At 36.0% G+C, this 25299-nt stretch overlaps 1 protein-coding gene across 3 annotated transcripts in view; it reads right to left on the bottom strand.

Annotated features, from left to right (window-relative positions):
- Nucleotides 1-4003: 4003 nt before the first annotated feature.
- The window catches only part of LOC124114062, a 172096-nt gene continuing 150800 nt past the window's right edge, over nt 4004-25299 (bottom strand). For all 3 annotated transcript variants that reach the window (XM_046474600.2, XM_046474603.2, XM_046474601.2), the window contains 5 exons: nt 18133-18865; nt 14784-14842; nt 11377-14522; nt 10865-11026; nt 4004-7685 (listed from right to left, as the gene is read on the bottom strand). In XM_046474600.2, the coding sequence (XP_046330556.2) occupies nt 7617-7685; nt 10865-11026; nt 11377-14522; nt 14784-14842; nt 18133-18865 (4169 nt within the window). In that variant the 3' untranslated portion in view covers nt 4004-7616. The remainder of the gene's footprint in view (nt 7686-10864; nt 11027-11376; nt 14523-14783; nt 14843-18132; nt 18866-25299) is intronic.

Genomic DNA, 25299 nt, shown 5'->3' with positions numbered 1-25299 from the left:
GGCTTTGGTGACGCCAACAATATCAAAATGTTACCTTGATAGACCAAGTCGTCCACTGCTTTTGGTCTGATGATCTGGGTCTGGATTAGATGGTCTGGATCTAAAGCTGATTCTGAACCTAGATCTGGTTATTTGTGTCTGAATCTGGATCTGATTATATGGATCTTGATCTGGTTTGATGATCTGCGCCTTCATATGAATGTTGATCTGGATTTGCATCTAATGGTCTGGTTCTGGATCTGAATCTGATATTCTTGATTTGGATCTGGATCTGGATCTAAATCTGAATGTGGGGCTTGAACTAGGTCTTGATCTGGCTCTGGATCTTGACATGATGATCAGGGTGTGGATCTTGATCTGATGATATGGTCTGATCTGGATTTGGATATGAGTCTACATCTAAGTCTGATGATCTTGGTCTGGATTTGGGTGTGATGATTTTTGGTCTGGATCTGTATCCGAATGGGGACTGGCCTGCATCGCTACTGGTGACGTCGAGACGATGGCGATATTATGCTTGCACTCAGGCACGAGAATACTACACATGTACATTCAGGGCATTTATCCACGATGAAGGTGCTCCAAGACTGTATGACATATGGATCCCAATGGTCATTTGTTCGACCTGGCGTCATCAGCGACAACTGCATGCCTATCATTGGTATCTGTCTTGTGCCATTGGATTTCATACCGAATTAATTTAGTGTTCTATATTAATAAATAACGTACATATTCGTATATGTTTACAGATGGACTGGGTTCGGGAAAGGCGGTTATCACAGAACATTTGTTAAAACAGATCCAGCCAACTCATGAATACTTAAGCCGTTTTCGTTTGGCGATGAGAAACAAATTAGTCTGCTATTTTCAAAGTGAAAGACTGAAATAGTCTCGGCGCCTGATCAATTTTCAGAGATATATTTCATCTTGGTTCAAAGAATTCATCATTTATTTACGACGTAATGTTCACTGCACCATACACTGTAACATTACAAGAATTATTTTAGTTCTTTATTGACGTTATGTAAAAACACATCGTGTATAGTTTCTCTGAGAAAGTTGAAAAGAAAACTTTGATGGCCCTATAAGAATGCCTCCAAAAGACCACCATAAAATTGATTGTAAAAAGAGCCAAATACTTATAGCACTGTTAACAAAAGTTCCAATACCTGGTACATTTAATTATTCTGATTCCTATTTTTTTTCGAAAACACCCGTCTAAATAGCAAGTTCTAGCATACGATTGGTAATAAAACAATTATAGTGGATAATACAATTGTATTACACTCAGAGGAATTAATTAGACAATTCAAGCAGAATGTTGCATTTTAAAAATCGATCCATTCATTCTGAAGCAAGAGTTCCAGAGTTCAGATGATATCCATACACCAGTAGTGTGTATCAGTTTACGGTACCCTAATGAACACAGCTAAAAGCAATTATATTTATAATGCATGTAAATAAATAATTTGCTCAAGATAAAAACAGAAATTGCATGATTCATAACTTCTGTAATAGTATATGTTCAAATGTAATAACCAAGTATCCGGTGTCGTATATAATGTATGTAACTGAACACTAGGTCGTTGCGTCCAAAAGAAAATTCATTTCGTTCATTGCAATTGGTCGTGTTTGAATACCGTCACGTTTGTATTAGTATTGCATAAGAAATACACATACATGTATAAACACAATCTACATAACTGTAAGTTTGATAACAAAAAAACTATTTATATGATGGATGCTTTGCCACAGTGTATTATGACATTGAAGTATATCCACTGTCATGCTAACTTTAATACGCAAGGTTATGTTATTAGGCTATATGTTCTACATCTCCATCCACACGGAGACATTAGTTTGTGTCTAAATTTACATACGTGTATCGTACATTTGTGCGTACATTTAGAAATGAATTTCATACATGTGTGTCTAAATGTATACACCTTTACATTAATTAGTTTCTAAATATACATACCTTTACATATATTTATGGCTTTATTTTCCAAACTTTACATACATTTATGTCTAACTTTACATACCTTTACATACTTTTATGTCTAAATTATAAACATTTACATATGAACGTTTATTTACTTACGTTTAAATCTCAATTTCAATACCTTTACATACATTAATGTCTAACTTTACAAAACCTCTACAAACATTTGTCTAAATTTACAAAATTAACATACATTTATGTCTAAATATACATACCTTTACATAAATTTAAGTCCATTGACAACCTTCTGCATAAATATCAGTATATACGTACAAACCTTTACGTACAATTATGTCCAAATTTATAAACCGTAACATACCTTTATGTCTAAATTTACAATTCTTCACAAACGATTAAATTCCGATGTGCATACGTTTACATGTGATTAGTAAACCATTACATACCATTATGTTAAAATTTGCATTCTCATCAATGAATAACATAAACTTATGTCTAATATACAAACGCGTTTCATACATTTGTGGCTAAAAGTAAATACCTTTACATACATGTATGTTTAAATGTACATACATTTACATACATATATGTCTAAAGTTACATCACTACACATACACGTGTGTCTAAAGTACATATATATCTAATCCCAGTACGACTTCATCCGATATCTCAATATCCGAAACCAGGAACTGTTCTGTCGTCTTCTGCACTAGGTAGTTATACACTTGTTGTGACATGATGTCTGCCCATGAACCATCGTCCTGGCTAGTTGCTTTCTAGAGGGGGTCTTTGTTGAGGGCAGGATCTGTTACAGTAGGTCGTTCGAGGTCGTTCCTATCGCACTCAACACCGACGGGCATTTTTGACACGTTTGCGTGAAGGCACGTTGATGGTTAACTCCACGTCCGTTCATCCATCATAAGCGTTTACAATTATGATTTTGTTTGACTAAATCTTAATCTCTTAAAAAATATAATTTTGATAAGCAAATAAATCCATTTAAATTGAAAAGGAGCCCAAGTGAGATGGGAGATTCAGAACCTGAGGAAAATCTAGACTTGCTTCACTTTGGGCTTTTGCATTTGAGAAAGGGCTTGGTTGAAGGGAAAATAAATATGGTTCATGGACTGTGAGACAGACCAGGATTTTCTATACATCTTCCAAACACACTATAAGGAAACTGTGTATGGAGAGATAAGGAAAAGGTGTATGGAGATTCCAGCAACGGTGTAGGAACATACTTCGATCAGATTTTGAAAATGTCACTTTGGCACATTATTCAGCCGTTTCAGTATGACTCATTCAGAATGTTATATGCAATACAAGTAAATGGGTGGATCTGAGGGCGTATTTAGATTTGTACCCTTATATAAGCTTTTCAGCTCCACGTTTCCCAACTGATCTTGTTTTATCTCATTTTCAACTTCTCTAAAACCCCTATGAAAGTGTGTATACATGTATATGGTCCACGAAATGGGGTCTCAACTCAAGTGATTCGACCCTGAAAATCTTCAGAAGTTCAAAGAGTCAAACAGAACCTTCTCCTAGATGTCAGATGCATATTAAACCAACCAAAGTCTGATGGATTGCCCATTGAAGACTCTTAATGTTCATCTTTATTGAGTCAATCCTAAAACTGTTAATAAGTAGAAACTTTTCCACGACCTCATCTAAAATCGTAAACAAACATAAATCAGATTGATTGTCCATTAAAGCCTCCTTATGTTCATTTGCATTGATTTAATACAATAAATCTTCAGCAGTTGAAAGCTTGAGTACTATATTAACTTATGCAATATGTTTTGGCTGAAGAGTTACCGAGTATGGTAACGATACAATTTATACAATATGTTTTACAATTCAATTTACTTCACTAGATAACACTTCTTAGAACATTTTAGAATGAAGTATAGGAAGATGGCCCTGTAGTCTATTACAGAAAATATTATGAGTGATAGTATCATCATGTTTCTTTCAGAGGCATCTTTACAATGACTCCATTGATATATTTAGCTTTGACTTCAAATAAAACAAACATGGATAAATGGGTAATTTCCTTATTTTAATTCATGACGATGATATCAAAAAATCATTACAAAATACGATCATTTAAAACAATTGAGCAGCAATGAATTATGCACTATATTACACATAATGTACAAAAATAACTACCAGTGATGATCAGTTATGCATTAATGATGAATTTTACTGCAAATGTAAAACTTAAATATATTGTGACATCGAGCCACAATGGAATGGGATTTATTACAATTAACGTGTATAAGCAGTTTCTTCTTGGATGCTATATACAATGATAACTTTCAAAGAAAGAGCATGGATTTAACAAAATCAAAAGAAATAGAATTTGCACAATAAATGGATTTAGCACTTAAGGGTATTTACAGGGGGAACCATAGCACACAATATCTGTGCTGACAAAGGGAACACTTAACAAACAATAAGGATAATACATTGTACATTCTGCAACATATCTCATGGAAATGCCCTAAAATAGAGTATGTACATGAACAGGAACCTTTTCTGAGCAGTAAATAAAACAATAACGACCCACTATATCGAGAATTTGACAGTATATAAACAACATTTGACAACAAAAATAACATTCATATATTAATTGTTTGGAATGTAAGTTGGGGGCTTATAAATAAAATATCATCACATAGAGCAATTGTTTGCTGTATATGGCATGTATTGGTCTCAACTGCTTTGTTTCTAGTCCTGCACGTTTTATGCGGTTTGGTCCAATATCTTTTCCAATGCAAAACCATTTTTTGGAAATGCAACAAGGATTGAATATCAACTGTCAACGAACACTAATCTGGTTGATGATGTGATCTGTACCCTTTTGTTTTTGTACTGAAGATTGTTGGGACATTGCAGACACAAAAGCAGGTACATGGAATATCGTAACAGATATAGAAGAGGGCCTATAAAACACACATACAGAATACAAGGATATGAAGGGTTTGTCTTATATTTGAGATACCCTTAAACATACATCACTAGATAATGGAATGGTAGCATTTGTGTTCTTTTCAGATGGGCTCAACAGGTTTATGAAGAGGACATTCATCTTGATGTTTTGTTAGGAAAAAGGTGTCTTTCTTCAAATGGGCTCATGACGGTTAGGATGAGAACATTTATCTCAAACGTTTTGTTAGACACAAAATCCCTCCTTACCTCAAACACAGCTAGAGAAACATTATTTTTATTTATAACATGAACAGTCCTTTTATCTCATGACTTTGATGAATACATGTATAAGGAACGGCCCCCATCCCTCTAACAATGTTAAAATAATCAGTACCCCGAGACATGGGATGGAGTTTAAGAATGGGTTAAGACAGCAGTCTCATTCATGTTCCTTTCATATACACAATTCAACACAAGTCCACATGAACCTCCAAGATGTTGAACATGTTTTGTTTATAAGAGTCAAAATAGAAATCTTATCAGAATTTCAATATCTATATACATGTGAAAAGCTATGCTCAATTGTTGGAAAACGAATACCACTTGGGTGAAATTATATATCAATGTACTACTATACCATGGCATTGATTTGATTGTACTGATATCAGACGTCTGCAAACCCCATTTGAATGTCTCCATACTTCACTGGATTATCAGATGACACTTGAAGTAAAAAGTTTCCAATCTGTTTCCAATGTTGGCACCTTTGGCTAAATTCATAGCATCTACAATTTAATTACATGTCTCTTCTATTATGTGGCTTTCACTACAACATCACTTTTTCAAGAACAGTATATATTATAATGAAAACTGTTTTCAATATTTAACATTCTATGTTCAAATTAATACTGCAACAGATTGAATAAAGTAACTATTGAGAAACAAAACATTATGCTTTCTCTAATATGAATGAGTAATACTTCATAATCAACAAAATAACAACAAATCCTTTATCACAATGCTATCGAAATAACTGTGTTATGGCATCTGTAGACATTCAGTTAAATTTCTCTTTAAAAACCGTTAAAAATTCGGAATTTTGAAAGATCACATGTCATAAATAAAATTTGAAAATATAAAACTGACTTCCCATGTAAATATATGTGAAGAACTGCTAACATTTATGCCCAGTGAAATGAAATGAAAGTTTAACAATTACAAAACACATACAAAAGAGTGCATGACATGGTTTGATATTTATATTCAGAGTTATAGAACAAAATGTCATTGTTCAGAAATCCTTTCTGAAACTACATATAAGGCATTACATTACATGATCATTTTAGATTGCATATTATGCATGAAGTAATATTCTGCCTCATTTCGTTGCTTAGCATATTTTTTTCTATCATGATCTATCTTCTACAATAAATAAATACTACATTGTCAAAAAAGTACAAAAATAAGGCAAGAAGCTAAAAAGAATGCCCACAGTTTCAAAGAATGTACAAAAATAACTCTGCATATTTTGAAATGGCTTGTTTGTCTTAAAAGCATAGATGAAGGATAAACATAATTCTGCAGAATATCATTGATCCTTTTGTGTGCAATAATATATAGTTATCATATATCTTGTGAACATAATTATCTTAAGAATACACATTTAGTATACAATGCTACTGAACCAGGCAGAATATATTTCTTGTTTGATATATTTTTTACAAATGTATTGTACAAGAAGGAAATATGTCAAACTGAATCAAATTCATTGGATTCATTGATTCTTATGAAATCATTTTCACAAATGGTGCATCTTAAAAAAATCATTTACAGACATGAAATTAACTTAGGCACAAGTCCTTATACTACCAACATGGATCTATAAATTTCGCACTGAACACTTCTATATTTGAATATAGATAATTGACATAACTAAGATCTGAACAAGTATTTATAATCTTACAAGAAGAAAACTGTTAACTTTAAAAAAAGTGAAGCTTCAAAGGACTTTTAGAACAAGTTTGTACTATTTAAATGATTGTAAACCAGCAGTGACAGTTGAAATGAATCAAACACATACATATTCAGTATCCTTTCACAATTCAAGTTAATGATTAGTTTAACACGTAAAAGGCATATCAGCTTTGCTACATGTATCATGATTTTAAGGTCAAATCAATGTTCATCTATTTAGACATTCTAAATGTCAGTCAAATCAAAGTGACCAATAAATGGTAGGATTATGACATAATATAACTTAAATATAGTTCATACAACATTCCAAAGCATGGTTGAAATATATATAACTTTTATTGTGATTTGTTTAAAGTATATTTTCAACTGTTCCTGATTCTATGAATATGAACATTTTTACACCATCATAATGAGGATTTCACATAAAATCCATTCTCACGTCAGTCATTTCACAAGTAAGTGCCATATTTGCAACAATAACAGAATCAACTATACACTGTAGCAAGTGTATTTCATGAAATTTCACGAAATTCACAGGATACCAAATTTAATTTGGTCCCCATCCAACAACATAACTTGTGATAGTTCATAAAACTTTGAACTAAATGAATCAACACCACCACCAAACTAAGCATGTCCCAAAGCTAAACATCATAGATAACCACTCAGCTGAATTCACTGAGTGATATGGCAAGGCACTAATCTCAGGATGATTGACATGTGACATATAGAAGTCATTTCACTTTAACTATAATTGTCCAGGAAGTCCGGCTTTGATGGGCTTACACTCTGGACCATGTCGCTTCCAATGATTGTTCTGAAATAGAATAAATACACACTCAGTCTAGCAAATGTATTTTCTAGATTCACAGATTTTCTAGATCCAAATGTCAATATAATGAGCATGCAAATAACTGGGGTCATGACTGAAAGAATGTCAAACAGAAAGAGTAAAAAATTGAGTGATTTTAATCATTTTAGTGAGCCTACAATGCTGACAGACCAAAGATCATAACTAGGGTAAATCTTGGATTATTACCAAGGACCAATAGATCCTGGCACAATTAAAGGATGCAATTCCTTGTATGTTCTTGCTGCACCTTATACAACTAAAAATTCCTCTTTCAATTCCCTATAAGGGTATGATGTGTAAAGCCCATATTTTTGTCCACTGCCATGATATTGCTGGAATATTAATAAAAGTGGTGTAAAAACTCATTCACTTACACCAGATTTTATCAACTTTCAAGGTCAAGGTCTTATATTTTCTTGCATTACCAAAAACATTTTGGACAGACATATACACAACCTTAATTTCATCTATAAAACAACATGATGAATAATATCTTATTTTTATGTTTTTTTCATATGAAGTTTTATATTGGTAATGTGTGATAAAATCACAATTTCTTCAAGAAATGAAAGCACACTTAAGATCTAGGTTATTAGAGCTAACATTTTCAGGATTCTTTTATACAAAATTAATCTGGCATGCAGGAACTAAACCCTTGTACTCCCCCGAAGATAACACAAGCTATTCCTTTAGATAGAATGTCAAAGGCAACTTATCAAAGGTAAAAAGAAGTTAAAGTCATCCATATCCAATGTTATCCTTGTACACTATTATTATAAATAACTTATTATTATTATAGATAACCTATTATGTTGAACTTCTATGACAACAATAGGCACATGCCTCAGCTGGCCTGAAGAGAGAATTATTGAAAGGCTTAATAATTTGTTTCCAGAAACAAACCCTACAATCATATGAACTTACTAGGATATGAAAAAACAATAACGTAGAGATGGATAACACAGCCAAAATTGAGTATAATATAACCCCATGAAAAATTGATGATTACACTATGTTATGATGACACCATTCAATCCTTCTTATTATATATATATTGTTTTGCTTAGTATCTATATCATGATAATGAAATGTAATCAAAAAACAATTTTCAGTCATTCATCCCATGTATGATGATACTATCATGATATAACATTTATACTAAGGTTTCAATATAATAAGAATTAGATCAACAGCGAGTGCTTTTGTAGGTTATCATGGTGTAACATTTATACAAAATTTCATATAATTATGGAATAGCAAGTGATACATATTAATCAAGGTAAAATGCAGACACAAAATATCAGTAGTTTCAGTTAAATGCTAGCCTAAGGTAACGAGAACACATCTCCCACACATAATATTCATTGAATAAGACAAAAGATATGTCTACATAGTTTTATATATTGCCTTAAAATATTTTATTTAAATAAATCTGTCATCACCTATATTGGAATAACAATCAGCAAATACTTCAATTTAGACTCATTAAGGATTAGCCCCCAGACAAGCTCATCTGAGAATAATATTCAGCGAATACTTCAATTTAGACTTAAGGATTAGCCCCCAGACAAGCTCATCTGAGAATAATATTCAGCGAATACTTCAATTTAGACTTAAGGATTAGCCACCAGACAAGCTCATCAAAGAATATTATTCAGCGAATACTTCAATTTAGACTCATTAGACTCAGTGACTAAGTGACACCTTAATCTCTTTACAAGCACCCAGTAAATACGTCAACAAGATTGTTCTAAATTTTAGTTAAATAGATACAGAAGCAAGTTGTTAAGCAGAAGGGGTTTGACACTCATACCAAGCAGACACTGACCCTTTGTGGATTCCACAGCTATAGTTAAGAAATTGTTCATTGTTAATTGTTCTTGTAAATAAAATTGTGATTAGTCTCATGTGACTCCGGTTCTTTGTTGACTAATTCCCCCAAGAAAACCAGCACGAAATTTGGAAGGTTTTGTAACTCAGAACAGAACCATTATAATACAATCAAGAAAGTGGCAATATTGATACCTTTTTAACTGGGCACTTAATTCTGATAATGGTTGAGTTGATTTCATCCTCAATTAATAATCAGTGAAAAGAAAAGACTAATCATTTCAACTTGGCACACCTATGTTTGCTTTATTTTGTTTTGTTGCTATTAATTACTAATATGATTTGAAAATTGGTGCTAGTATTAGCAAGGTTAAGGCCATGGGTACCTATCTTAACTACGACATTTGGCTGTTGCGATAGTATTATTATTTCAAGGACATGAACCATATTTTTTGTTTTTTGTTTGTTTGTTTGTTGTTGATGCCGCACTCCAGCAGTATTTCAGCTGTATGACAGCATCCTGTAAATAATCAAGTCCGGACCAGAGAAAACAGTATGGGATATGAGGAAACACAATAGACAAGTTACATAATTATCTTGACCACCTGATCCATTTTATCTCTTCTTAGACACACATGTAGGTGACAGGGGACAAATCTTAACCCAGAAAACACCATGGGCAGGCATGAGGTGAGGTGAAATGAGGTGAGGTGAAATGAGGTGAGGTGAAATGAGGTGAGGTGAAATGAGGTGAGGTGAGGTGAGGTGAGGTGAGGTGAGGTGAGGTGAGGTGAAATGGGTCTTAACATCGCAATTAAGATTGTTTCACTTATATTGCGATGTGTGTGTGCATGCATGCATCTCTCTCTCTCTCTCTCTCTGTCTGCTTGTACTAGTATAGACTAATGCTGATTTTATAGTGCTAGCCCACTAACATTCCACCATGCCTCAGTTTAACATGAATGCCCCACTAGACACAGAATATTTGTTGTCCTTGTTGTATCCCCTTAATGCTGAGGAAGGAATTCAAGCTAAATGACATTTGTAACTTATTTTGCTTTGAGATATGACAGATATATTTTCAAAATATCTTTAAGAAAACACAAGGCAATGCATGCCAAGTTCCAGTGTCATTAGTACAGTGTTTTCTGAGGATAATATGATGAGGGACAAGCATGCCTGCGAGTCAGATGAGCTAAGATGTGAGTGTGAAGTAATTGTTTATTTATTTAAGATTACAAAGCATAACTAATCATTCTTTAGCATGAATGGCAAGAATTAGACTGGTAGAAAAAATATGTTTGTCAACCAACCTGACATGTCTGGCTACAGTACCACACCATACGACAACTTGAGCACAGATACATGGCCAAGGAACCACACACAACACAGGAACCATTAAACTGATGAAGCCTTGGTGGCGGTTGTGTCATTGCCACTTGCTGCATTCGCCTTTGATTATCCTGCTCTTGAAACTGAAAAAACATATTTACAGAAAACGTTGTTATGTAGTTCCAGGTTAATATTTGTTCACTGAAAACATAAACCAAACCGTAATCCAAGTATTAAAAATATTTCTGTTCACATGGAAGTTACCTGTTTTCAATAACATAGGAAATTCACTGTTGATGTAAAATTTATCTAATTCGACTCCATTCATGAAGAATATAACACTGTTTACATAAGACATCATAACTTTAACCATTAACCCTTTTTGCTGGTGTCATCACTGATCCAGTTATAAGGTTTTCATCACAATTGTTCTTTTCTGACTTGACCGACAATTGAAACTGATTATTCTCTGGCGATGATGTTTCATATTTACCTCTATCAATGCTGGTGCAGCCCCTTGTCCTGGTATTAGCATTCCTGATTCACGGGGGTATCCTTGCTGCATTGTTTGTTGCATTTTTGCCTGCATAGGTCCCGGCACAGGGCCTGAACCAGGGGCAGGTCCTCGTTGCATCATCCTCATATTATGCAAAGCTGCTCTCATATGCATGCTGTGTTCCTGATTCTGTGATGATGGTGCCATTGCATAGTTCGAGCCTCCACTTTGAGGTACTCCTGCTTGCATGGCATGAGAAGGCCCACTTGATGACATGGTGGGGTTAGCACCCTTCTGGGGCATTGGGTATTTCTGTGCTTGAGAATAGTGTTGCCATTGGTTCTTGCGAGCCATCATCATCATGTGCTGCTGCTTCTCAAGGGTCATTGGTACATTGGAAACTGACGTTGGCACTTGAGGTCTCCATGTCATAGGTTGCTGAGGAGGTTTGTATTGGTTTGTCATTGGTGGGCCACCTCTATTCAAATGATCAGCATAAGATGATTGAGGTTGTTGATGTGGAACTTGACCTGGCATTATGGAACCTTTCTCTGGCATCCTCTGGTAGCTTTCAACCATTGGAGGAGCATTCACCATTTGTTGAGGAACCTTGTCTGTATTTCTTTGCTGGTATTGTGGTGTTGCATAAGAGGCAGTTTGTGCTGAGGTATTCATCGGGTAATTAGATGCAGACATCATTTGTTTCGGCCCTGATGACAACAAAGCTGATTTGACACTTGTTGGTTCCTGCATCCTATATTGGGTTCCTGCTGTTGATTGCCTACCTTGCATAGGGGCATATGGTGCATCTGTCAGAGATGACATTGGATTACCAGCATGAGCATGTCCTTGACGAGAATACAAAGAACTTGGATGTTGCCCTTGAGGCACTCCTTGGGGGCTTACAGGGTTGTGTCCAGGATATGGTTTTTGACCATAATGTGCAATATTAGGTATCGTTTCCCTCCTAACCATTTGTTGTGGAAGCTGCTGAGGCTGTTGCTGCGGCTGTTGCTGCGGCTGTTGTTCAAAACCTGTCCCCTGTCTTCTGGCTAAAGCTGCTGTTAATTCTCGTTGGACAGTACTCTCAGTCTCATCCTTTGGGCCACTTGGTGGTTCATTTCCACCAGCCATGAGCTGGTTCCCTGGTATATGCCTCTGCATATCAGGTTTAGATATCTGTGGCTCCTTTGTCAAGTCAATAACCTCCATTCCCCTATCATGTCTCATACCATGCGCAATTTGAGGTCTGACATTACTTGGCTGGTGAACACTGTGAAGTGCTGTGGGTCGCATTGGTTGATTTCCTGGAAAGCCTTGATGAGAAGCATACAAATGATTTTGAGACATTGGGTTAGGCATCCGTGGTGACCACTGCTGCTGTTGTACACTCCCATGATCCACAACAAAAGCACTAGGATGCATGTTACTCATCATTCTCTCTCCTTGGGGATGGTATGACACAGGCTGATCCTGTGGAACATGAGCAACATTATAATTGGACTCTGATGAGTTTCTGGATTTTGTACTATGATCAGATTGGATTTCATTCACTGTTGGGGTTCTGTGAACTCCAGTTACTGGTTGTGGGTGGTGTAAAGCTGAGGAATGAGGACCTGGGTTTGCAGTGTTCCCTGAACCATGTGGATTAGGAGGAACAAAAGATGAAAGGATTTGGTCCTGTGGAGCAGTTTTAGCTGGAACTATCAAGCTACCAGCAGTTTGGAAAGGTGGCTGGGAGTGGGCCGGAACCAAAGCTACAGAGGAAAGGGCGCATCTATTCACTGAACCCGGTGGTTCATGAATAGGTGTTTTCCTTTTCACATAAGGGGAGCGGGTTATTTCTGAACTGGGCACATCACTATCAAGAATTACTATTCCATCTGATTTTTTCTGATGCGCTGGAGTTGGCACTGCATTAGTTCCTGTCCGCTGCTCTTCACTCAGTCGTCTATGCTTACTGCGGCTTCTCTGCAACATGGCAAGATTTATCATTTCTACAATAGGTCTTCTATCTTCTGAACTAATTCCTCTTTTCCTGTGTCCAACTCCTACCAGGTTCAGTGGTGCCATGCTAAAGTTGCCACTTGGACTTGTAGCAGTCTGAGATAAAGGGGGAGGAACTGAATATACTGGGTGAGTATTTTGTGGATCTGGATCTGTTTTCTGGAAACATGCCCTACCTTGTGGTGTTCCTTGAAAAGGCCTAAGTTCAGCTACCTGTGCTCTATGCTGAGTATTTGAGACAGGAGGTTTGAATATTTGACCTTGCAGATGTGAAGAGTTTTCATTTTCATGAGGAGTGTTTTGTTGGCTCTTTAATATCTTCATTTCTCTCAACAACATTGCCTTTCGTTTTTTCATCTGAAGAAGCGCTTCTCTCTCCCGCTCTTTCTTGGCAGCTAATATTTCCAGCTGTTTGAACTCTCTAAAGTGTTTTTCAAATTCTTTATCCAAATCTTTTCCTTCCATGTTCCTTGGTTGGTGACCATGTCTTGGAAATGGGTGATTTGGGTGTTGGCGCCCATGAGCAGGGACAAGACCAGGAACAGGTCCTTGCCTCTGTGAGACTGGATGAACCATTGTAGACCCTGTTGGTCTTGACACTGAATGACCATCTACCCCTGGGCTATTGGAAGCAAACATGGGACAATAGGGAGATGGTACAACAGTGCTGATTCCTGAATTAGGCTTTGAAATGGACACTGGACTTGTAGCAGAAGATGGTTCAGGGTTACGAAGTTGAGGACCTGCAAGTTCACCAACAGATACCTGACTGGACGGAGCTACTGAAAGAGTCTGACTTTGTTGAGACAGTTCATCACTATCTGTTGCCTGTTGCAATGCACTGGAAGGTTCCTGCGTCCCTACAGGCATAACAATCCCTCTTGCCATCTCTGCCAGAGAGACAGGAGTTTGTGAATGAGCTTGTGTCAAATTCAGAGCTCCCTCTGTTAGTGTCGTCTTCTCCTTTGTGGTGGTATTACTTTCAGGGGGTTCAGTAACAACTGCCTGGAGAATTTCTTTTGTCTCCTTGACCAGAGCAGGGTCAGTTGACACAGGCCGGGCTGGTTGCTGAACTTGAGGAAGCACCATCTGGACAGGAGGAGCCTTAGGTCTGGCACACCCTCCACTTGGTTTATCTGAATGTGTCAAAGAATATTAATCATTGTGGATTTAGTCAAACATCTTTATAACATATGTTGCTTCACAAGCAATTACCTATTCCTTTTATACATATAGACTTAGGCCAGATGTTTGCATATACAAACGACAAAAGTCTTTCGATAATCATTTTCATAACATATGCAGCTGTTCAAGGAATTACATAATCCAATAATATAAGCCAAAAATACATCAAAGTTCTAGGAATAATTATGCATGGGGATAGGTAAATGACATACCATTTTTCCTCACACAGAGGTCTAGTGGCTGTCCGGTTGGCTTGGCTTCTGTTGCATCACTGAAATTGTAAAAAGGAGAATAACACTAGTACAAGAATGTACATTCAACAAATCTACTCTTTTTTTATGAAAGGAGTTTGCAGGGTTCTATTCATATGAGACACATCATGTTGGGAGCAAACAAATGAAAGAGCCAGATCATTTTTTGCTATTGAATATTTCTGTGTATGATAATTTAGGTATGGGAACTTTATGTCATTAATGAAAAATATTCCCAATAATGCATGAACCCAAATGTATGTCGCCCCTCACAATAAGAAGATTCTGCCATACCCCAAACAATAAATATACTGAGAAAATCAAAAGTCATCAGGAGATGAAATATTCCTGTCATTTGTTTTCTGAGGACAACTCTGAATGAATGTCTACAAGGCAGAACTACTTTGAAGGATAATTGAGGTGTATTTGCCTCCCCTAAAATCATTACACATGATTTGTTGGACTTCATGTTTACTCATATATCCTGGATCTGATAAAAAGAAAAAATCATGAAATTATAAATAATCAGTGGAATCATTTAGAAAATAATATAATGTATATGAAAGTCAATGATTTCATTACATTCATAAAGATAAGGGTCTATCATTTCATTTCAAATTTCAATGTAACAAAAACCAGCATGTTTACTAAACTGTTTGTAACACTTCAAACAGCATTCTGTCTGTTCGATTCTTTCACAAAGAATTATTGCCTGTTTTTAGTTAAGACATATGCTTGAGATAAACCATCTTCTGAGACAAGAGAGCCTTTTTATCAAAGTTTTGTTTCCACCCTTGCCACATCAAGCCCACTTTCCTGTGCTGATTATGATTGGACAATCGCACAAATCGATAGTCCAATTAGAGAACGTTTCACAAAATCAACACCCACAACTGGTACACCTTCGTATGAAAGTGATTTACCGCTGCCTGTCCCAGTTGACACATATTTTTCATCTTTTAGACCCCCCAACAATTGCCTATGTTTTCGTGTCAGGGATAAAATCACAAATGTTTTCATTATCTGATCAACTAGGTCATGGTAGTCGCTATATTGTGAAGCTATAGGAGATAAAAACAGCAATCTGATTGGATATTGCATTTTCATTACAAGGGGCACAACTCTTGATCTATAGGAGGTGGGTCCAGGGTCAAGCCAAGGGTGTGATAAGGGTAGAAACTAGGCTTTGATATAGGTTAGTGGACACGCTTGCCCCAGGAAGACAGAGATAAATTTGTTTCCATATTTCTGTGAAAATGAAAAGAATATACATTTAAAAATTTCATGAGATAACAAAGTCTTGAGCTCACCATTTGGTTGATTGCTGTGTACAACTTAATGGAGGTATATTCAAATATTTTTTTATTTCTTTGCCGTGGCCACACTACAACTCTCTTAATGTGAGTTAAGCCTTGGCATCTCGTTTAAGCCACACACAAATGGATTAATTATATTCCCAATGTCCTTATCCATGCTATAACAGAAACCAATAGAGATCAGATTTATAATTCTTGTCCAGGAAACAAAACAAAACAAAACAAAACCCTAACTGAGTCTTAGGCTAACATGAGTCACAAAAACTAAAAAAACATTATATCCTTAGACAGCAAAAGTACCAGTTCAGTACCTGAAGAATTCATCCTACTCCTACTCTAATTAAAGGCAATTAAGTTCTTAACATCTCCATGGGAAAGGAAACAAATTGAAAGCCTAACTAGCGAAAGGAACCAGTTCACCAAGTGGTTGAATAACGTTAAGCTCTGCACTTACTGTTTCCATTAAAAGCAAAAAAAATCACAAAAATAACATATTACCCCCAAATAAACACAAGGCAGCAATTCACTAGCTTATGTGCAAGGTTTCATCAAGAAATAGTAAAGAGCTTTGAGTTCTGCTGCAGGAGAGATCTAATCAGACAGACTTACATGCTGACAGTTACCGCTATATCCATTTCAAGTCAGGGGGATAAAAACCTGAAAACACTATTTCTGGTATGTTGCTAAATGCAATCTAACATTATCATCACAAGGCATCTGTGAAGACTAGAGGTTAAACTACAAGACACTCTTTGAAGAACCAAAGAATCCTAAATGCCAATTATATATATTAAAAAAAATCAACTGACCAACTGTCATTTTTGGCACAAAAATCACTAAAACCTAGAACTTAAAAATCTGGTCTAATCATATCCCATATTACTAGTACCAACAATCATCTTAAAATATGATGACATATAAAAGATAGCTACTCGACAAAGAACAATGACGAAGGAAGCATAGTGTATTTCACGATAAAACATTGATCTATCATGACGTCAGTTATGGATATTCAAACATGCCCCCACTACTTGATGACATCTTAAATTGGATGACATTATTTTTTAGGGAAGTGTCCATTGAGTTGTTCCCCATAGATGTAGCTGGACAGATGAACACAATGGCAAAACGACCACACCCAAAAGTGGGAGAGACATGACAATCGGTATTGGAAGAAAAGGTGCAGATATTGACATGAAAATTGTGAGAATAGCAAACTTAAAATGAAGTTGTTGGACATTGCTGAGGTCAGATTGCATTCAGGGAATCATCATTATTTAAATAAGTGTAAATGTTTCAAATGCTTGTACAATTTATTGAAATCCTTAAAAAGGCTATATGTAATGTGGATATCTCATATAAGAAATAAACGACTCATGGACATTGTTTATTGTACAATAAAACACTGCATTCCTCATGGTTTATTCTCCCTGCAGTGTTTTATTGTATGATAAACAACTCCCACTCGTCATATATTTCTTATGTCAAGAAACTACCAAAATGACAGGGCATTCTCAGCTGAATAACAAATTTCAAAGCCTAAAATATTTTTTAAAATATAATATTGTCAAAATTTGTGACCTTGTGTCATAGTGGCATGGGTTGCATGGTTGCATTGGGTTTTCCTAGGCACTGTGATTTTCTGTTCAAATCCAAGAATAACCTTGATTATGTTTTTAGGTCTGTTAGGACCGATACTACTTGTGCTCATGGGTCACAAAGTGCTAAACACATAAGCCCTGCATCACTTCGGGATTTACTCCCAAATCAAGTTGACACATAAAGCATAACTGCAATAACATTGAAAGCAGTGTTGAGGCAAACAAACTCACTCATCATAAGTCACATATAAACTATATCCAAATCACAAAGCCACTCCTGCAGCCACCTTCACAGGATACTGTATTCCAAGCTGGAGTGCTACATGAAACATGTTGTCTCATCAAAGGTATAAGAATGAATGAATAATTCTACAGGAAAGTTTCAGGTATTACCTCTTTAATGTGCTTTTGTCCACTGTTGGCTGGCTTTGTTGTGTAGACTCTGACAAGGCAGATGTAAGTTCAGGTGTTGGAGATTCCTTCACTGCTTCCACCTGTGTATCATCTTCCTTCCCACTCTTATGCCCTGTTTCAGAAGTATCAATGACAGATGCATCTTGTTCTGTTCCACCTTCGTCAATGACCAACTCTCCACCCTCTTTGTCTTCAGCACCAACCATCTCCAATGCTTCATGTAAGCTAAAGGAGTTCTGATTTGACCCATCTGTAGCATTTGGAGAGTGTTGTGTGTTTTTCTCTCCATCCTGATGAGAACCAACACAGGATCCTGCAGCAGGAGCTACAGGACTTCCATCTTTGATGGAACTTGGTGATTCGGAAGGAACAGGATGGTCATCATATCGCTCATCTACAGGATCAGAGTCTTGTTTGTGCAGGCTCTCTGTCTGAACTGGTTCTGAGCTTGGTTGAGAATCACATACATGTGTGGGACTTTGATGTACTGTATTTGCTGCAACCAACTCCTCTTCAGAAGGGGAGCAGGTAGTCTGCTGCTGCAGCTGATTAATCTTATGTTCCAGCCAATTATGGCGAGGGAACTCCCGCATGATACGTTCCGAGCTGTTCCCCTTGCCTCCCACTGTGTTTTGCATCATCATGAGAGGGTTCCCATTCTTCTGTAGGCGCCGCCTCTTGGGAGGAAGAATTGTGGGAAGCTCATCTGAATCTGAAGGAGAAGAAACATGATTTGTATACAAGGTACTTAATGTTACTCGTTTATCCTCAGTAAAGAATTATTATGACATGATGTGCCTTCCCCACCTAATTGGATGATATTTCCAGCATTTTCATTGCTGGAATTTCCAATATAAAATCATATGATGTCATCATAGGTGAAAACATAATGTTCTTTGCATGTGTATGAAGAAAACAAATGGAGCCCATGGGAAGATGCAACACTGGTGAAGACCACATTGCATCTGCTTCTGATGATGGCTATCCACCTGTCGATGTAGGCACATTGGGCATATTCTCATTACAGGCTACTTAATCTATTCTTAAGTAAAATAACAATTGACAGAACAATGTACAAGGCATTTTGGGATGAAGGCAAAATGAAAAACACAAAGAAACTGTTCAAAAGATAACATGGGATATTGTTATATGACTGAATCTTTTTTCAAATGTCAAAATAAATATGAAAAAAGAATATATTACCGGGTAATCCCAAGAATTAACTCAAAATATATGTGAACAGAAGTTCAACATTCCCAAAATAATCAATTTCAGAATTGCATATCCCTGAGACTCGAGTTGTACTTATTGAGAACCCATAATGAAAACAAAAATAAATAGAATTTAGTGCTACCAGGATATACGCTGGATACACTTCTTGTGTAATGTTTTGAATTATCTACCAGACAAAAATTCTGAGTATTTTAACATGTTTAAATAAATAAAAAAGAAGAAATGACATTAATATTTCAAAACTGAAAACAGAAAAAGTCACCAAGAAAGGAATGGCAAGAATTATATCTCATGGTTCAAGGTGATATATATATCCTTTCTAGTATTGAGGATTATACACCAGGAACTGAAACTAACTATTTTTTGTACATTCTCAAAATGAAATGTCACCTCTAAAATTCCATCAACTTATCAAGTTTGATAATTAGCAGAACAATAGCTAAATGATGTATTATGTGCAAAATTTCTTATGGGTCAATAGTTTCTGTAACTATACATGAGTGGAATGGAGTGGAAAGACAAGCGTGATAAACATCTGTCACCAAAAACATGCATATTCCCAATGGGTTTAATGTAGATTCAGGTGAGCTTGAATCTATACCAGCCAGTGTGATGTCAGATTTCTACAAAAAAATGTCAGACTGTGTGAATAATTCATAGCATGTGCTTTCAAATTTATTTTGTAGAAAGTAAAACAATAGTGACATACTCCAACAGCTTGTGTTGATTCAACACATATTTTGATGACCTCAAATTTTGATATAAAATGGCATTGCATACACAAATATAGTTAAACAAATTCTTTGCCCAAGGACTGGAAATAAGACATTATAGTAAATGTAAACAAATAATTATGCTAAAACAAAGTGATGTTAGATGTGACTTCTTATATCATTATCTTGAGGTATCCATCTCCATCACTCATGTGTACATGAAAGCAGGCAGATATATCCTATATAAGAACTGCAACCAGACTGGTTAAACTAAGCAGACCACCTCCGTGGGTGGTAGACAGGGTCACTGCCCAGAGAGTGGAAGGTTACCAAACAAGTTAAATGACAGTACTTGCTGTACTGTACTTGCCAAGCACTTGGCAATTAGACCCATGAAGATCCGGGGTAGAATAGGTCTTCAGCAATGGTATCTCAGTGTGATAGCCCAAGTTAACGCAGGTCTTACATATTTATCATTTTGGTGGAACTCACAAGCATGAGTATGGTGCTGAAAGACTAATGGTCCTAATCTTGGACCATGTGGGATTTCAAACCCATGTTCTTTGGATCTTAAACATTGGCACAGATACTGTACGGCTGTTGTAGGGCCATAGATAACTGGACCACCCTTGGATGATTGGTATTGTTTTAGGAATATTTAGAAATATATCTACATCTACAAAGTATTTCTTTGTCTTCCTGCATAATAGTGGCATTAGACAAACAGGGCGCCCAGGGGATTGATATTGAAAAATGCGGTAGTTCAAAATGGCAGTGAAACAAACTATCAGGAGCAGACTACAGTGGAGAAAGTAGTTCACCATTTGCAAACAACCACTGAAAAATTGCACACGGCAAATTATTTATAAAGTGCATGAATGACAGAATGTTTTTGCATCAATAATACATTAAGAATATTAACATCCATGTGATAACTTATTCATTCAGCAAATTATTATTTCCATGTTTCCAATCCAGAAATAATCATTGCAGAAATGCTCCATTCTCCAAAAAGGATAAACTGGTCAGTTTGACATAGACATATATTTTCAGCAAATTTCCATTTCCACAATTGCCATGCTGGATTATTTATTGCGAAAAAATTCCATTCTCACAAAACAGATAAAATGATCAGCTACATGGACAAACTTTACTTGTCACAATATTTTCCTTTCATACTAAAATTAATAAACAAAATAAGACATACCATTTCTCAGTGACAGAGTTACCCGTGACTGGCCTATGTTATATGATGCAAACACTTGCCAAAGCTGATGCGATTTGTACTTAGGTGTTTGGCTTGATAAGGTCAACTTTCAACATAATTATTAATAACTATTCATGTGAATATAACTGTATGCAAGATTGCACTTACATTTCTGCAGAGGTTATGTTACAAGTCTCATTCGAAACGATCCTGTGAACATTACACTGGTTCATTTTAGATATAATGATCCAAATTCATAGATGCACACACTACAATCCATGTTTCATGACTTAGAAACCTGAAACGTGTACTTGTGTATAACTGATGCATGGCATACCTGACTGACACTAAAATCATCAAATATGAAAAAGGTATATATACCTTTCTATCACATTCTCATAAAATCTTCTCAAACATCTCCAAAACATCACAAAAGCACATCCTTCACATCAGTGCGTGAACAAGCAACAATAAACCATTTGAGTGTTGTAAATATTGATTCGGTGAGCCAACACGATAGACTGATTGATATTTACCTGAAATAGACAATTCGGAGACGTCAGTAATGTATTCGGAAATTACAAGCCATTTTGTCCAGTGATTGAAAATAACAAGACCATAATCCAGGTATGTTCACTAATTAAAACACAAGTATATGGTAAGCACAGTATGTGATGGCGAGTACATCCCAGCTAGTGGCGTCCGTATCAAGCAAAGTGAAATGAACAAGTAACAGCTGTTACAACAGACCTTCTGGTGGTGTTTCCATTCTCGTGTGAGAAATGAATGACGAGTTTACTGTCATTAACATGCAAATACTTTTCCACTTCATATGATGAATATGAAATAAACATTCGTTATTCTAATTGTATCATGACGGAAATACTAAACATATAAACCAAACAGCATTGAAACTGAGCTACCGCATATGCAAGGGCTTGATGAATAATGAACAATTGATTTATTTCAATCCTCCTCTTTTTACTTGATATCCAACCATAAAATTAAAATTACATATGAGCTTGGTATAATGAAATGCTTCTCATTGCACAGTTATGACTTTTCATTATTATTATTAACAATTATGATTGTTTCTGGTGATCATGGGGCAGTGGGATGGCCTGGTGGTTATCGTGTTCGTTTGTCACACTAAAGGCCTGGGTTTTATTCCCAAAATTGGTACAATGTATGAAGTGCATTTCTGGTGTCCCCCACAGTGATATTGCTGGGATTTTGCTTAAAGCAGCATAAAACCATACTCACCCACTTCCTCAGTGGACATTTGACTTAAATTTCCTTTTACAAAGATTGTTGTAGGATCATATACATTTTAATATTAAATCCAAAAAAATATTTCATATTATTGTAGCATATGATATAAAAACCTTATTTTCACAAATAATATTCCAATCTCAAATATGGTACATTTTGAAGTTTAATTCATGATAATTCATTGCAGTTCATTACAGTTCATCGGTCTAAAATCTCTGGTGTGTGGTTATACAGAGAAACAGAATCAACTCAACATATATGTTAGAATGATGTGACTGTCAGGTCCTGTCTGACTAACCAATAATTCAACTTTATTTTGTTTCTCTAAAAAATACATCTTGACTTAACAAACGTGGGAATCCATTTAGAAATACTTGTTTTGTATCAGACAATAATCACAGGCCCTCCCTAATTTCACAAGCGACTACATTCATGATACTATCAGGCTAAAACAAAATAAATAAGGCCAGATACAAGGACAGATACAAGGATACAGTATGTCAATGCGATGGCAGAACAAGAGGGAGGTTGCAGGGGTGTGCCCCCTTTCTTGTTTTTGTGTGTTCTGTTGTTTAACACCACACTTAAACAATATGACAGCGGCCAGTAAATAATCAAGTCAGGACCAGACAATCCAGTGATTGATATTGAGAACAATTATCCATGCCATGGTGGTACAAAGAGACACAAATTCAACCAAGTCACAAACCCATTCCATCAGGTCACCTCTAACTACCATCCTAGGTTACTGGGTACCAGTTCTAACTTGGAGTCACCCTTTACAGACACAATACATGTGTTCGTGACATGGGAAGCAGGCACCCCAATTATCAAAGTCCTAGATCAGCTTCTGGAGAGGTAAGGGTACTAGTCATATTTTTTCAATACTATTGCAATAACAGAAATGTGCCAATTAAATCACCCCTTATATTTACTATAAGGTTTAATACAATATAAAATAGTTACATGTGAATCAGTGGCATATGATTGGCTAACCAAGCAATTTACACAGTATGGACACAGGTTTTTATGTTTATACCTACATAATTGTGCAAAACTATTGAAGTCAATTCTTAAATAAGACATTTAACATACACAAAGTACATAATGAGATGAGTGCAACAGAAACATGTTACATTTGTGCAATAAATATCTTGTTACTAGAACCCTTAATACATACAGACATCCCATCATTTGAAATTCAGCAGCTTTACAGAAAGGACCCCATTAATATCTATCTGTTCAGTCTGAGTCAATGGTTATGAATACAAATAGATAATGAAATAGAAATGACTCGTTGACATTACATGAGTTCACCCAGTCTATTTCCTTGTGGCAAGGTCACGCCGAAGACCAGGGTTCGATTCCCCACATGGGTGCTATGTGCCAAGCCCATTTCTGGTGTCCCCCCGCCATGATATTGCTGGAATACTGCTAAAAGCAGCATAAAACAATACTCACTCACTGCTTATGGCAAGGCTAGGCCCTGGTCCATTGTCAGGCCAAGCAACTTGCTTAAAGTTTTGTTTATGTTTGTTTATTATTTAATACTGCAATCAACAATATTCCAGTCAAGTATGGGCCAGAAAAAACAGTGATTGATATTTTGAGCAAACATCCCATGCATTTGGCATATAATGACATGTAATAAACCATTGCACTGAGCCTGGCCACCCAATCCATTTGTCACCTTGAGTGACCAGCATAGGCTGCTTGGGGCCAATTCTTACCCAGAATCCTTCCAGGAGACATATATTTCAAGTCATTCACTTTGCTTGTCAGAAAACTAAAGGTTCATGATGAGCATTAATCTCACAGTTGACAAAAGACATCCAATAGCCCTTTTCCTTTCTTACACTTGAAATTTTGGACTTCTGACATGATCAAATGAATAAGTAGGAGAAAATGAATGAAAATGGCTGACTTATCCCCAAAAAGAAAGTCGAAGTATGAGCAGCAGTTCCATGGCCAAAGATGAAGTTTTTACCTTTTGTTTCTACATCTCTAATGACTTGAGGAAGTGATGCTTCCTGAAACCTCAAAAATCTTTTTAACATACTTCATCCCTACCTATCTTTTAATGTTGTCATAAGTGTAAAATATGCAATTATTGAAATGAACAAAGCGGATAACTTTCATGGAAATTTCTAATTTCTTTGCTCTATTCTTAAATTATGCAGATCATATGGGCTAAATAGATACCAAATGAACCTCTTTCTTTTCTGCCATAATCACCAACAACATATTTGTTTACGAAGCAAGGTGCCTTGTAAACAAGCATCAAATGCTATTACTCTCAACCCTACACATGCAGCACTAGACGTAACACAAAACTGTTCTTGAGAAGAGTTATCAAATTAAAAGATGGTATGTTAACAAGCATGTTTAAAGGGTGACTACTTTGCAGTCCTAGATTTGATTCAAGACATTCAAGCACACTTTTTGTCTGTTAACACACATTTATGCTGTAGTCAATTTAGCAGTTAATGATTACACATATTACATAGAGACAATGCGTCAGTTAACATGGCAACACTTATTACATAGAGACAATGTCTCAGTTAACATGGCACACTTATTACATAGAGACGAAGTGTCAGTTCATATGGCACACTTACTACATAGAGAAAAAGCGTTTTTACAGTATTCAGAAACTGATCAATATGATGACAATTTCACCATAACCAACCTGACAACAGATGGATTAATCATTTAATCACT

This window comes from Haliotis rufescens, unplaced genomic scaffold (genome assembly GCF_023055435.1).
Source record: "Haliotis rufescens isolate VD_foot unplaced genomic scaffold, xgHalRufe1.0.p SCAF_15, whole genome shotgun sequence".
NCBI lineage: Eukaryota > Metazoa > Mollusca > Gastropoda > Lepetellida > Haliotidae > Haliotis > Haliotis rufescens.
This window is presented reverse-complemented; position numbering and strand designations above follow the sequence as displayed.